Source organism: Zonotrichia leucophrys, chromosome 6 (genome assembly GCF_028769735.1).
Source record: "Zonotrichia leucophrys gambelii isolate GWCS_2022_RI chromosome 6, RI_Zleu_2.0, whole genome shotgun sequence".
NCBI lineage: Eukaryota > Metazoa > Chordata > Aves > Passeriformes > Passerellidae > Zonotrichia > Zonotrichia leucophrys.
This window is the reverse complement of record NC_088176.1, coordinates 26248272-26261967: the sequence shown is the minus strand read 5'-3', so window position 1 is coordinate 26261967 and position 13696 is coordinate 26248272. Positions and strand designations below refer to the sequence as shown.

Genomic DNA, 13696 nt, shown 5'->3' with positions numbered 1-13696 from the left:
GCTGCTTTGCGGGTCGCCATGGCGACGGGGTGAGGCGCGCCGGGCGCCATCTTGCTCGAGCGCCGGGCCGCGCTCGCCGGACGCCGCTCGCTCCCGGCCCCGCCGCGCCCCCCGCGCCTTGGGAAGAGCCCGGCGTGCGGCACGGAGGATGCGGACGGGCGGAGCCGCTGCCGCAGCGTCGCGCCGTCCCCGGGGGGCGGGTGCTGGCCGGCCCCGGCGGGCAGGGCGGCCCCGCCGAGGATGAGCGCGGGCTGCGGGCGGGAACCCCCGCGGAAGAAAGCCCGGTCCGGCCCCGGCAGCCCCGGCGGCGGCTCCCAGGGAGAGCGGCAGGAGGGGCCCGGGGGCAGCAGCTCCGCCACCGCCGTGGGGAACAAAGGTTTGTAGCGGCCCCGGGGCGGCGGGAGCGGCCGGGCGCGGAGCGGGGCTCGCTGGCGGCCGTGCCGCCTCCGCCTCCTGCTCGCTGTGCGGTGCGGGACAGCGGCGGAGCCTGGGCTGCGCCGAGCCGGCCCCAGCTGGGAGCGCTGCTCGGCGCCCCCCGCCAGCCCGACCCGCCCGCTGGGGCTGGGCGAGAGCAGCAGGAGGTGACCGGGCCGGAGGCTCCGGGTCTCCGTGTCCCTCTCTGCTGCACAGGGCGACTCTGTCGGCTGCTGCCGGCCCGGGCAGCTCTGGGCGGCGGGGACCGCGTGTGCCTCTGCACGGAACCTCCCCGCAGCTGCCCTTCCTCTTCGGGCTGGAATTGTCTCTAGCTCCTCTTCCCGCTGCCAGCGTGTCCCCTGTGTCCCAGCCCCGTGGTGTGATCAGTGCCCGTGCTTCCCCTTGCAGGATCTTTGCACCGCTTTTGTGCCTGATTCTTTGCAAGTTTCCGCTCATAGTGCAAATCATCGACGAGAGGTATGAGCCTCTAAAGGTAGCGTGTTCCACAAGAGAGGGACAGGTATTTCCTGCGGGATAAAAGGCAGTCAGCGGGGTTGTGCCAGGCTGTCACACAGGCAGAGCCCAGAGCAGTGACAGGAGCTCACATCAGCACGCGGCTGCCAGCTTGGAGCGCTGCTGGCCCCATGGGTGCGGTGGCTGCTCCTCCTGCCGCCCAACAGGGCTGTGTAGGCGAAGTTCCCACGTGGCTGTCTTAGTTTTGTTTTCTCTTTGGAGCTAACGCTGTCAAAATAAATTTTTAACGCACCTCTTTCAGAAATAGAAAGAAATGCATGGAAAGGGAAAAAGGCTCCAAACAGATTTGCTGTCATCTGCAGCTGATGAGTTAAACCTTACTAAGCCCTAACTAGCTTTGAGTAGAGGATAGTTTGGAGTTAGAGGTATACACTCCTACAGAGTAAATGAGAATCTTCTGAAAATTAGAGTGTTTTCCTCAAAGTTAGATTGTAGGGGATGATTTGTTTTATGGGAATGGTTTCATTTATCTTGAGTAGAAATAAATATGCCATAAACAAAAAAAAGCAGCAAAGTCTAGTTCTGTTTACTCTGAGAATTAGCATGGGTTGTCTTTTTGTTGCCTCTTGTTCCCACCACCTTATCTGTAGCAAAAAGCCATGCTGGAAGTATGAAAGTGATGTGTGTTATGTTGGTTGGAGGGCTTAGGTGGCTGCTCAGATGTTGAAGTTCAAACTGAAGCCATTTTATTCTGTTCTGGTGCTGCTGCCATGATTTCTATTTATTGTACTAATGAGTAAGTATTTCTTCCTGAGCACAAGTTTACACCTCAAGAGGTAGTCAGCTGCCTTTGAAGAGGTTTATTTGTCCCATGTTTTAACATGTCTCTTCAGGTTTTTGTGTTTGCTGGTTTTTTTTTTTTTGGCTGCTTACCTGTAGGCAATTTGGATTAACACTTCAAATGTTAGGAGAGGGTGAAATTTGCTAATCAGAATAACTACTAGATTTAAGGTTAGCGACTCTTTGGAAATAAAAATATTTGCGCTGTTGTTTGTGCCATTACAGAATAACTGAAAATGATTTTAGTGTTTTTTGGAGATTACTTCTAAAACTTTTGGCATCCTCTGATGAGGGTGTTTGAGAAGCAGCTGTGTAAGAGTGTTCAAGGCCTTGAATGTTGGGGAAAGCGTGTATGAAACAATGTCTCATAAGTAACCTCTGGCCTCAGCCATCTTTGTTACAAGTTACACAACCTCCATTGGCAGGAGGCTGCTGAGACTTTCCATCCTCCGAATCAGAAGAGCCAGGCATGATTTAGTGGCTTTGAAGTTCTGCAAAACTGTTGTTACAGTGAGGCACTCGAGCTGTTCCTTGCCCAGCTGAAAGCAGGCAGCAAACACCTTGCACAGTCAGCAGTGCCAGGGAGGTGCTTTCTCTTGGCACGTGGAAAGAGAGGGAATTGTAGCTAAGTTGCCAAATTTGCAGAATATCTTTAAATAACAACAACAAAACTAATAAAGTTAGTTATTCTACTTCTACTAATAAAGACTGTTTTCCAGTTTTGAAAGAATTACTTTGAATTTTTTCTCCCCATTTTCCTCCAAGTCTCTGCATAATTAATTCACATGTTGCTGTTCTATTGACACCTTGTGTGACCTGCAGCAACACACCGATAAGAACTGAGGTATTGGTAGTAAATCTGAAGAAATTGTGTCCTTCGTTTTGTTGCTGTTTAGGAAAGTAAGTATTGAAAAGCTTTTCAAACTTTATGGATGGAGGAGAAAGGAAAAGTCCTTTCCTTTGTCACTTATAGGGTGTGCCATGCTTATATTGAGCTTCATGTTTCACACTATGCTACATACAAATAAAGTTCTTGGATGGGTCCTCAAAGGTGCCTTGTTGTTTGTTCTTTTTTGATTTTAAGTTATGTTATGTTGCCTCTTTATTCCAAAATTCAGCAGAAGCTTTTGGGGCTCACTGTGGTGGTGATTAAAGGTAATGATGGGAGCTAGAAAGTTCAAGTTCCTTTGGTTGTTTTCTTTGAATTCTACACATTCATTGTATGTTTTTAACCTTTTAATTATATTTTAAAAAAAGGTTGGAGGAAAGAAATCCCACCATATACCATGCCTGGAATTTATAAATATAATTACAAAACCTACAGCTGCTGAGTGATGCAAATTAAATACTGCATCACATGTAGTTTTAATACTGCTAATGTCTGGATGCTCCCTATAGCAGAGATGCTAATGAAGGCTTAATTGGAGGTGTTTTTATCTTCACCCAATACAAGTTATCTTTTTCATATGTAATGATGTTGCAGTTTTATCATGTTTCATGTAGTAACAGTGAACTGTGGTTTTCAGTTTGTAAACAGCAGACAATTACCAGTTGGTTGGAGAATAAAGGACCCAAGACAACGGAGTCCAAAAGGTAAAAAGCACAACATAAACTTGTTCAGAAGGTGTGTTCTCTGAGGGGCCTGGTGGGAGCTGGGAGTGCAGGTTGCCAGTGCAGCTGGCTAAATGGAGGCAGCCCCAATTTCTGCTGCTTTCCTTGCCTTGGTGCATCCTCTTGAGTAATGAGCAGATACTTTCACTACAAACAGCTAACTAGTGCTCCTCCCATCCTCCCTAAACACCCAAGCCCAAACTTACTGCTGACATAGATTCCTGAAGCATGTCACTGTTTAGGTGAATAAATATATTTGCTCCTGCAAGGCAAAAGATGGGAACCTGGAGCAGGGAAAGGCAAAGTGGGAGTGTTGCTTCCAGTGGCACTCCCACTGGAAGTACACTTGATCAATTTAGTTGTCATACCAGACTATGTCTTTGATGAAGTGTTGCTTTCATTTTTGTTTGACATAGGGCACTAGCAGTTGCATATTTGCACTGATAATCCTGTAATCAACTCACTGTTGTAAATTTATAGACAAAAATCTGTTTTGGTTTGTCTCATTGGACTGCAAGTGTAGTTTAAACATGTGTAGTTTGGTTTAATTACAGCTAGAATTTATAGGTGCTCCAATGTACATTGAGGTTTTTTTTTTTTAATGGAAGATGTTACAAATTTTTGCTACTGAATGATACTAGGTAAAGTTTGATATTTTCAACTAATGTGGTCTGTCAGGAGCAGGGATTGCACAGCTGCCTTAAAGTTGTACTCCAAAGAGCTTCGCTGTCTGGTGCAGAGGAATATTGGATTTTTTTTTCTGTAGTTACAGTTGTAAATGTGCTGATTTATTTTTCTTTGGTGTTTGCTAATAAATAGAGACCCAAGTCCATAGCAGTGCTAAAAATAGTTGGGAGGACTTGTGATAGTGGTTAATACAGAAGTATGCAGGACTAATTGCAGGCATACAGGTTCCACTAAATCAAGTCAAGAGGATTCTTAAGGAGGAAATGAATTATTTTAATTTTTTAAAATTCTCTTTAGAGCATTGCTCTTCTATGCCCTTCTCCATCCCTGCTGACAGATTAGAGCCTTGACAACTTTAAGAAGCAGATTTGTTGTGTAAACATTTCATGCGCCTTTCTATTGCAGTTAACATCACAATTTTAGTTTAAGTTTGTCTTTGTGTTAGATTTAATTTCTCAAGTTGGCAGTAGATATTGTCAATACCTTTAAAGAGTAATTGAGATGGCGGCAGTATGAACTCTTGTTTTTGTTCATCAAAATTTGTAGGAATAAATGCATACATGGGAAGCTAAATTATGAAATAAAGCACTCAAAAATCCTTTTGTTTTCAAATAATCATTGTGTGGATGCGCTTCCAAGCTATCATCTCTCCTTATTCTGAGTGGTCATTTAGAAGAGGATCTGTTACCATTCATGGAGAAAGTTAATGCCTTCAGGAATCTATAGTCTATTAAAATGTCCAGAGGCTGAATTTAGGATGGTGTGGTAATTGTATCTTTTCTTAGTGAGTGTAAATGGGAAGCTGGGCAGTGACCAGGGTTCAGTGTGCTCAGTTTGCATTGGGAGTATACAGTAACAATACATTCAGGAGGAAATAGTGTTCAGAATGGTGGAATCACCAAGAGTAGTCAGGGATTTTTAATATCCATGTGTCCTCTAAGTAATTTACTTTATCAATACACTGACACATAAATTATGTGACACACAAAGTATGTAAATGCGAAATTAATTTCTGACATCTGGTCATGCAAAACTCAATTAATTTCCTTGTATTATCATTAGGAAATATTTCTATCCTGCCCTGCCTTACACGAAGACAAATCAGGTTATTTTTTTTTCTTAAAAACCTCCTGATTTAATGTAGCTTTTAATTTTTATTGGCAGTTTGAAATATATTTTACACTTGAGCTTTTGTATGGAGTTTTTTTAAAGTCATGGGCTGTTTATAACAGTGAGGAAGTAATAGGAGACTTTGGACTGCTGCAGTCTATTCTTTGATGAATTTGTAGCTCTGAGGGAATGGCCATAAAATCATTGATTTCCTTGCTCATTGTATTTAACGGATAAAAATAAAAGTTATGGAGGACTTTTTCACAACTTCTAGAGGTTTTTTTTTCATCTGGAGAAAATAGCTAAATAATAGCTTCATAATGTTTAGATTTGAAGATAAGGAAATGAATGACTGGAATAGATTCCTGAGGTAAGCAGCTCAGGAATCATTTGATGATCATTTGATCATCCTTTGGAGACTTTAAATGGAAATGGATTGCTAGTGAGCTACAATCCTCAGTGCAGTAAAACCTGTTGCTCCTGGTTGTGTTCACTTACAGAGTAGAATGAATAAAAATCTGTGCTTTCTGTTTGTTTATTATTGTTCCTTTAAAAAATATGCTCAGAAATTTCATTTGGAAATAAGACATTGAATTCTCTTACTTCTTTTCCACAGCTTGCACAGCAAAATTAATAACAGTACTGAAGCAAATCCTAAGATGACTTCCGTTAAAAAAGAGAACTTTTGTGAGAATGATGTGAAAAAGTTGGAGAATACTTGTCAGCAAAATAATGCAAAAATATCTGTGGAAGTTGGTGCAAAGCAAGTAAATTTGCCTCAGACAGGCAGCATGTGTAGCTGGGAGGCTGAGGAAAAAGATGCAGTCTTAGATACAGATCCTGTGAAGGGGCTGCAGTCTGCAGAGCTCTTTAAAAATGCCAACATTGATCAGATGCACAAAACTGGCAAGCAGAGGGGCTCTGAAGAAAGCAGTGCGACTTGGACTCAGAGGAAGGTGTCAGCAGGCCGGGCTTCAAAAGCAGGAAATTCCAAACCTTCAAAAGACATGGAGGCAGATGGACAGGTGGCTTCATGCAATCCACAGAAGCTGAAGAGTTGCAATTCTGTCTGTTCAACGGGTGAGCAAGAGGAGGGGGATGTAGTTCCAGAAAGTCCACTTTCAGATGCTGGTTGTGATGCCTGTATATCTGATCTTGGAGGTCCTGGGAAACTGAGCAAATGTCAGAGCAGTTCAGGGGACTCACCTGCTTTTGAGAAAGAAAGTGAACCAGAGTCACCAATGGATGTGGACAATTCTAAAAATAGCTGCCACGGGTCAGAGGCGGATGAAGAAACAAGTCCCTTTCTGGATGAACGAGAGGAGATTAATATGTCAAAACCCATAAACAAATCTTTTAGAATTCAATATGGGGATGCTGAATTGGAGTCAAGGAAATCACGTTTTTCTGCCAAGGGCTGTGAAAGCTTTGAGGAAGTAGATAATTCTGTTAAAGAGGACACTCTGCATACAAAGGCACCTGGGATCTCCTCTGTTCCATCATCAGAATGCAAAGGTGCAAAACAGGGTGTGAAGAGAGACTCCAAAATCACTTCTCATTTCATGAGGATACCGAAAGTTGAGGAGAAAAGGTAGTGTTTTGTCTGCCTCTTCATCTGTTTTTTTCGTGCTTGGAAATTTCCTCCTTGGTGATCGAGTTTCAGAGGCTGTATTGTATGAAGAGTTTTGCAAAATATATTTTAAGATACAAAGACAACTGATGTGAGATTGAAATAACTTATTTTTAATGGGGCTGTTTGTGGGGTTTTTGAAGGATATGTTTGTCCAGTGCAATTCTTAGAATTCTTACTAGTTTGATCTTTCAAAAACAGTGAATCTGTTTTGTTGAACTGTCAATGCTATGATGCTTTAATTGATATAGACATGGGAAAATTCGCGTGTAGTGATGTTTGGGTTTTTTTGTTCATGTTTTTGGATTTGGGTGGGTTTTCTTGGTCTGTTTTGTTTGGCTCTGTTCATAATTTGGGAGAGAGGACTGGTGATTACACTGCAGCAATGGGAACAGGAGCCCTGAGCATGACATGGGACTCTGCATGCCAGGTGTTGTGGAAAGGAAAAAGGATCATGTCTGCTCCAAAGACCTTAGATTTCAGTGGGGAGAAAGTGAGTAAGTGTCTTAGGAGTGAACAGAAACAGAAGGACTCTGTATTTTGGTATAACATGCAATTCTTAAGTCCCTTCAAGTATAGCAAGAAAGTAATTTTGCACATCTTTACTGGGGCATGATCCATAGATAAACAGATCCTGTTGGGAAGGAGCATGGCTCTGCAGAGGAATACCGTGCTTTGCTAACCCACTGCAGTTCTGGGAAGGGTTTTGTCAGCCTGTCGAGAAAAGATTTTTGGTAGAAATGAACTCGTGTGTCTTGGGGAGGGGAAGGGTGGTGGTGGTGGGAGTTCTCCCCAAGTAAAGCTTTGGCCTGAGGCTGCAGCAAAGGCTGGCAAATAAACTGACTGCCATCATTGTAACTCTGGGCTGGAAGTTTGTGTATTTTTCTATCAATTTTTTCAGTGGAGATAAAATGTTTCAATTCATTGTATTTTAACAGCAGGAAAGAAAAGTGTGAATTCAAACCCCAGAGGCCAGGAAGGAAGATTGCTAAATACACACCACCTCCTCTGCCGAGCAACAAGAAATGGTTTGGAACCCCGATTGAGGAGATGAGGAGGATGCCGGCGTGTGGGGCCCGGCTGCCCCACCTGCGACCTTCGGCCACCCACACCGTCACCGTCAGGGTACAGTCAGGCATGCCTTGCCTTGATCCAGCCAAGTCCTGCCTCTAGTGTTCAGTAATGCATTGCTCCAGCCACACTCCTGCCCCTAGTGTTCAGTAATGCATTGCTCCAGCCACACTCCTGCCTCTAGTGTTCAGCAATGCATGCATTGCATTGCTCCAGCCACACTCCTGCCTCTAGTGCTCAGTAATGCATTGCTCCAGCCACACTCCTGCCCCTGGTGTTCAGTAATGCATTGCTCCAGCCACACTCCTGTGTCTAGTGCTCAGTCATGTGAAATGCCACCTATCTTGCCACTCCTTGCGAGTGATTTCCTGAAAATTGGCTCTTCTGGTGCACAAAATTAGGATAATGAGATTCAAATGAAAAGCAGGGTTTTGCTGCCTCTGTCTTGTTTGGGGCAAGTATTTTTGTTTTGTGGGGGGTTGTGAGTTCTTCCTTGACTCAGTTGTGAAGTTTGAGAATTTAGATATGTTTACAAGTAACATTAGTACTTCCATCATTTTCATGCTATGTTTTCATTTAAATGTAATTCTGGTTTGGGTTCAAGACATACAAAAGGCTCAAGATAGTCAAGATAGGGAAAAGACAAGGAATGAAGCAGAGTTTCTTGCTATTTTACCACTGCATTTTAAACCAAATCTGATAAGTTTTCCTTTAATCCGTTGGAGTAATATGCAATCCAATTATTGTTGAAACAAAACATGACTAGGAGACTATGAGGTGATGGATAAATCCTGACCAAAAGAAACACACATTGAGTTTAAATACTTATTCTGAGAGACTTAGGGCTGCTAGAGGGCTGAATAGCATATTAAGTCTTTAAGAATATGCTCTTTTTTTTTTTTTTTAGTTTTCTGATATTCTCTGGAGTAAACTTGAGACATTGCTCTAGCTATAATGATTCCTCATCCCTTTCAGTGTTAGGTTAAAAATACTATTTCTGCATATAACTCTCACATCCACATTTTCGGAAAAATCCCTTCACCCAGGATCTTTCTCCTGGGAAGCAGAGAAGCCTCAGAGAAAAATGTAAACAAATATTATCTCATTTGCTTCTCCTGTGTTTTGCTCCTGTGGAATGTGTTGGGAGATTGTTTACCCACAGGGGATTGTTTCATTGGATTCTGCTGTGAGTTGTTTTCACTCATTGGCCAATCAGGGCCAAGCTCTGTCGGGACTCTGGATAGAGTCACGAGTTTTCGTTATTATCTTTTTAGCCTTCTGTGAGTATCCTTTCTGTGTTCTTCAGTGTAGTTTAGTATAGCATTCTTTAATATAATATAGTATCATAAAATAATAAATTAACCTTCTGAGAACATGGAGTCAGATTCATCATTCCTCCCTGCCATGGGGCACCCCACTAATATGATATATAACTGTGGGTACATTTGTAACTACATTTTGAAAATACTTGGATGAAAATATGTAGATACTTAAATTGATGAATGAGGAAATCTTTAGCTGGTGATTGGAGATACAGTAAGTAATTGATTATATTGCTTTATTTGAGTGTGTTAAGGTGGTGTCCTTTTCAACAAGTATAAGATTAACAGGTGGATTTTTTTCTGAGTAGCTATCATGTGATCAGTTTGTTGCTTTCCCCTTTCCAAAAAGGCTGGCTGTAGATGAGAGCTTTTTAAACTGTGTTTTTGCTTATTTTTTTTCTTCCACTTAAAACCTTGAAAGTAGAGTCTGATATTTTCCCCCCTGTCCTTTTGTGTTACAGGTAGATCTTCTGAGGGAAGGAGAGGTACCTAAACCTTTTCCAACTCACTACAAAGATCTGTGGGACAACAAGCATGTTAAAATGCCCTGCTCAGAACAAAATTTATACCCTGTAGAGGATGAGGTAAGATTAAGTATTTACAGTTGTGTGATCAAATAAGTTTGTTTACACATAGATGAGTTTTCAGTTTACTGCATTTGCTCAATTGTCAGACTGACTATGGAATTAGAAAATCAAGTCTGAAAAACTGGATTTTGGGTCATGATGCTTCAGACAGAGCAGAAGACTCTTTTTTTTCCTGGTAATTATTTTACTTAGCCAATGATTTGATGATATATATATTTCTAAACTTATATGGAGTTTAAACTTGAACTCCTTATAAATAATATATTTATTTACTTACATATTTATACGTTATCTATTATGTGTGTGTGAAGCAATTTGCAATTTCAACACATGTGAATGAATTTGTAAGCACAGTTTGATTATAATACTCTGTCAGGTATTGCTGATAGTGAGGTGTATCTATTGTTGTTCTGCTAAAACAATTGCAGAGATTAGCCCTGTATGCTTTGTTGGTCTGGTATTTCTTTTCACTGCTTGAGACTTAAACATACCCACTGAAGTACTTCAGACTAGGGTGAATGTAATCAGCAAATGTGTCCTGTAGTAAAAACTCTATAATGATTATTTATACTTGACTCAGAAACAAAGAATTCTTATAGCCTCTATTAAATACACTTAGTCTTTTCTCTTATCAATTTTACAAATGACAGTAAATGTGTCTTTATGTTTTGAATAATTTAATTTGACTTTGTTTTGGGCTTTTACTTTAAAGAATGGAGATAGAACGGCTGGAAGTCGATGGGAACTAATCCAAACTGCTTTACTTAACAAATTTACCTGCTCACATGATTTGAAGGTAAGCCTGTCAGTTTGAAATCAAGTCTATATACATATAAATACATTCAGGTTGTCTGTGTACTACCAGTGATTCTGGTTTGGTTCTATTCCTTTAATGACTTAGAAAAATAAATTATGAAAAATTCTCTGCTGTTCAAGGGATTTCTTAAGAATGAAGATTCTTAATGAGGACTAAGTGTTACTAGTGAATTTATTCAGATTATTTGAATGAATTGCCATTTTTAGGTCTACACAAAACTGTGTTTGTCCAGCAGTATATCCTAGTCTGTGGTAAACATAGCATGAGGGTTTTGAGTAGCCAGATGGTTGGGGATGCACAGGTGAGAGCTGCAAATAGTAACTCCTCGCATCAGTTCACTCCACTGAAATCACAGTTCCAGCTGCTGACAGAAATCTGTAGATTTTGGAGACTAATGGCTCTTGATAACTTTTACGGTTATGTTGGCACAAAGTCTTACAGTAACATGAATACTGATTTGGAGCAGCTTAGAGTTGCTATTATGTTTTTTTGGTGAAGAATAATGTAATTTAGGTTATGCCTGAAAGGCAGGGAAGGAGGAGGATGCTATAGATAAACTTTAAATGAACAAACAGACCTTCCCCAGCAACTGAAGAAACTTCCCTTGATGATATTTTATTTGTTTTTTTTTTTTCTTGTGACTTTTTTAAGGGTGTTGTTGTTTTAAAGAGTCTATTTAATTTGCTGTGGTTCTGATTTTTTAAGTTCCTAAACTGGTACAACTTCTGCTATATTGCTTTTATACCTTAAATAACTTTTATTGGTACTGTTAAAAGAGCAAGCATGGGATGGGAAACATTTATGTTGTTTGTTGGGAGATGTGCCTTGTCTTATTTTGTGTTAGGAGAAAAAACCCCATAGACTGAAGCTTATTCATTGCTAAAGCCAAACCAGAGAGTTCAGTATCAAGGATTTTCTCTATATTAATAGAGCAAATTAAGTGTTCTGGATTTTGGTAGTCTCTGTGGAAGGTTTTAGCCACCAGATGGTGCTGCTCCTTCAAGAAGGAAATTTCCTAAAATGGTTTTTCTTCCATTAATAATTAGCTCTGTTTTGTTGTGCTTCTTCCTTAGGAGGCCATATTGAGGTACAATGTTGCTTATTCCAAGAAATGGGACTTCACAGCTCTTGCTGACTTCTGTGAGAAGGTAAAACAAGTTGATTTAAAATAGGAAGAAAAGTAATATGAAAGTGACTATTTTGCCTATATGTCTCAATGCTTTTAGCTTTATTTCCATTTTCAAGAGTAAAAGTTTCCAGTTGTCAAATATCTAAGTGAGCAGCTATTTAGCTGGTAATTTCAGCTGAAACAATAATTATGTTATAAACTGACTTAATTTTAAATTTTTACATGTAATTTGGTTTCTTCAGTAATGTCTAAGCTTCCTGAGGGTAAGGTGAGAAATGCCCTTTTCCTGGTTTATGACAACCAGATTTATTAAGAAATCATATTAATATTTCCAGTGTAATTTTTTTTGTTTTAAAAAGTGATTTTTTTTTTGTTTTTTTTGTAAAACTTTAATATTTTATTGCAGTGGTGTTTGTATAGACTGTGCTTTGCTGGTATAGCAGGAAAATTTTGCTATTTGATGAGATGGAGAATTTAAACTGTAGTGCCTTTGAAAGACTGGGATGGGTTTTTCAAGTATTAGGTATTAATACTTTCATGGGGAGGATGGAAAAGGGAGATGAATAGTAGGTCTCAAATGCAAGTTGGACTAATATTAATGTACATCCTGACTGACACTTAGAAACTATGTTAATTAAAGCATAATGAAAGATTAAATGAGATGCAGTAGAAATTGTTGTATTTTTCTTCAATACTTCAGAAGTACTTCTAAAACACACATACTTGTTTTTGTGGGAGGGGCTTGCTAAGACAGTGGAAACTAAATTTGATTGGAAGTGAATTTTGTTTGTTATGTATGTGAATAGATGTTTGCTGAGGCCGTGTGATCAGAGGAGCTGTTCTGCTCTCTCTGTTGCCTGTCTCCATTGCTCTTTCACAGAATGAATTTTCATTTGCATGCAGCACAGTATTATTACTGCTGACAAAAGGCACCTATAAAAATCCCAGTGGTATCATACTTGCAAGCCATGAGAGCTGCTCTGCTCACCCATCTTGCAGATTTAGTGCTCCCCCCTCTCATCTCTGGGGTCCCTGACATGGCTCCATGGTAGAGGCTGTGGGCAGTCAGTGCCTGCTCCTATTGACTCTCCTGCTGAGCAAAATTAACTTGGCCTGTTGGGTAACTCGTGTGTTACTGAAGTATGCCTACTTGAATTAAAATGTTTTAAAGTATGAGTGCTGCTCAGTTAAAAATCTGACTCAGGAACAGAACAGATTTACATCATATTGCTACAAGCACAACTGAGCTTGTCCTGATGCGTTCACAGTGTGCATTTGGGATTTTGGAAACTCTGGGTGATTAGAGTCAGAGCTCATCAGCCAGAGAGCGTAAGTAATGTCAGCTGTCTCCAGAGGAGGGGGAACAATAGGGAAATAAACTGGGGATCAGGCATCCATCTTTCATGAGGATGAAAAGGAAATGTCTGTATCCTGGGAATGATGATTTATTTGTGTGGTTCTCAGATGAAGGGTGGAGATCTGTTTCATACACAGATTTTCAGCCACGTTAAAAGAGTGTGCTGCAGTATTTTAAATAAGAAACAGTGAAGAGCTTGTGACAGAGTTGCCTCTTGTACACCACAGGAGCAAAAGCAAGCCCTGGGTTGCTTTGTTGAATATATTGAGTTTACAGGACATGTGGAGGGGATAGATTTTGCAGAGAAATACTTGAATTTTTCCATTATAAAGGGATGTGTGAACTTTCCAAGTTTTGTAAATAAACAAGGCATCTGCTTTCAAAGAAGGCTTGCAGTCTAAGTGAGCAGCTCTTGTGTGAAAGTTGACATCCTCTGTGGAAATGACCTAAACATACTGGCTATAGTGAGCTGTAGTGCTTTTGAATTTATTGTGTTTATGAGTTAATGATTAAGGGCTTACCACTAGCCTGTGTATTTTCTGGTTTATCCTTCGATTTTGAGGGTACAGAGGAGCTGTTTCAGATTTACCCAGCCAAGGCTGAGGGGGTTGGTTAAAAGGAAAGCTGGTCTGAGTAATCAGCCCAAA

At 40.9% G+C, this 13696-nt stretch overlaps 1 protein-coding gene across 2 annotated transcripts in view; it reads left to right on the top strand.

The window, feature by feature from the left end:
- The first annotated feature begins 43 nt into the window (after window positions 1-43).
- Window positions 44-13696, top strand: part of PARG (poly(ADP-ribose) glycohydrolase) — a 58704-nt gene continuing 45051 nt past the window's right edge. Inside the window, exons 1-7 of one of the 2 annotated variants that reach the window (XM_064716808.1) lie at window positions 44-376; window positions 3255-3321; window positions 5753-6727; window positions 7705-7891; window positions 9621-9743; window positions 10459-10542; window positions 11637-11711. In XM_064716808.1, the coding sequence (XP_064572878.1) occupies window positions 241-376; window positions 3255-3321; window positions 5753-6727; window positions 7705-7891; window positions 9621-9743; window positions 10459-10542; window positions 11637-11711 (1647 nt within the window). In that variant the 5' untranslated portion in view covers window positions 44-240. The remainder of the gene's footprint in view (window positions 377-3254; window positions 3322-5752; window positions 6728-7704; window positions 7892-9620; window positions 9744-10458; window positions 10543-11636; window positions 11712-13696) is intronic. The other variant, XM_064716807.1, reaches the window with a different exon arrangement.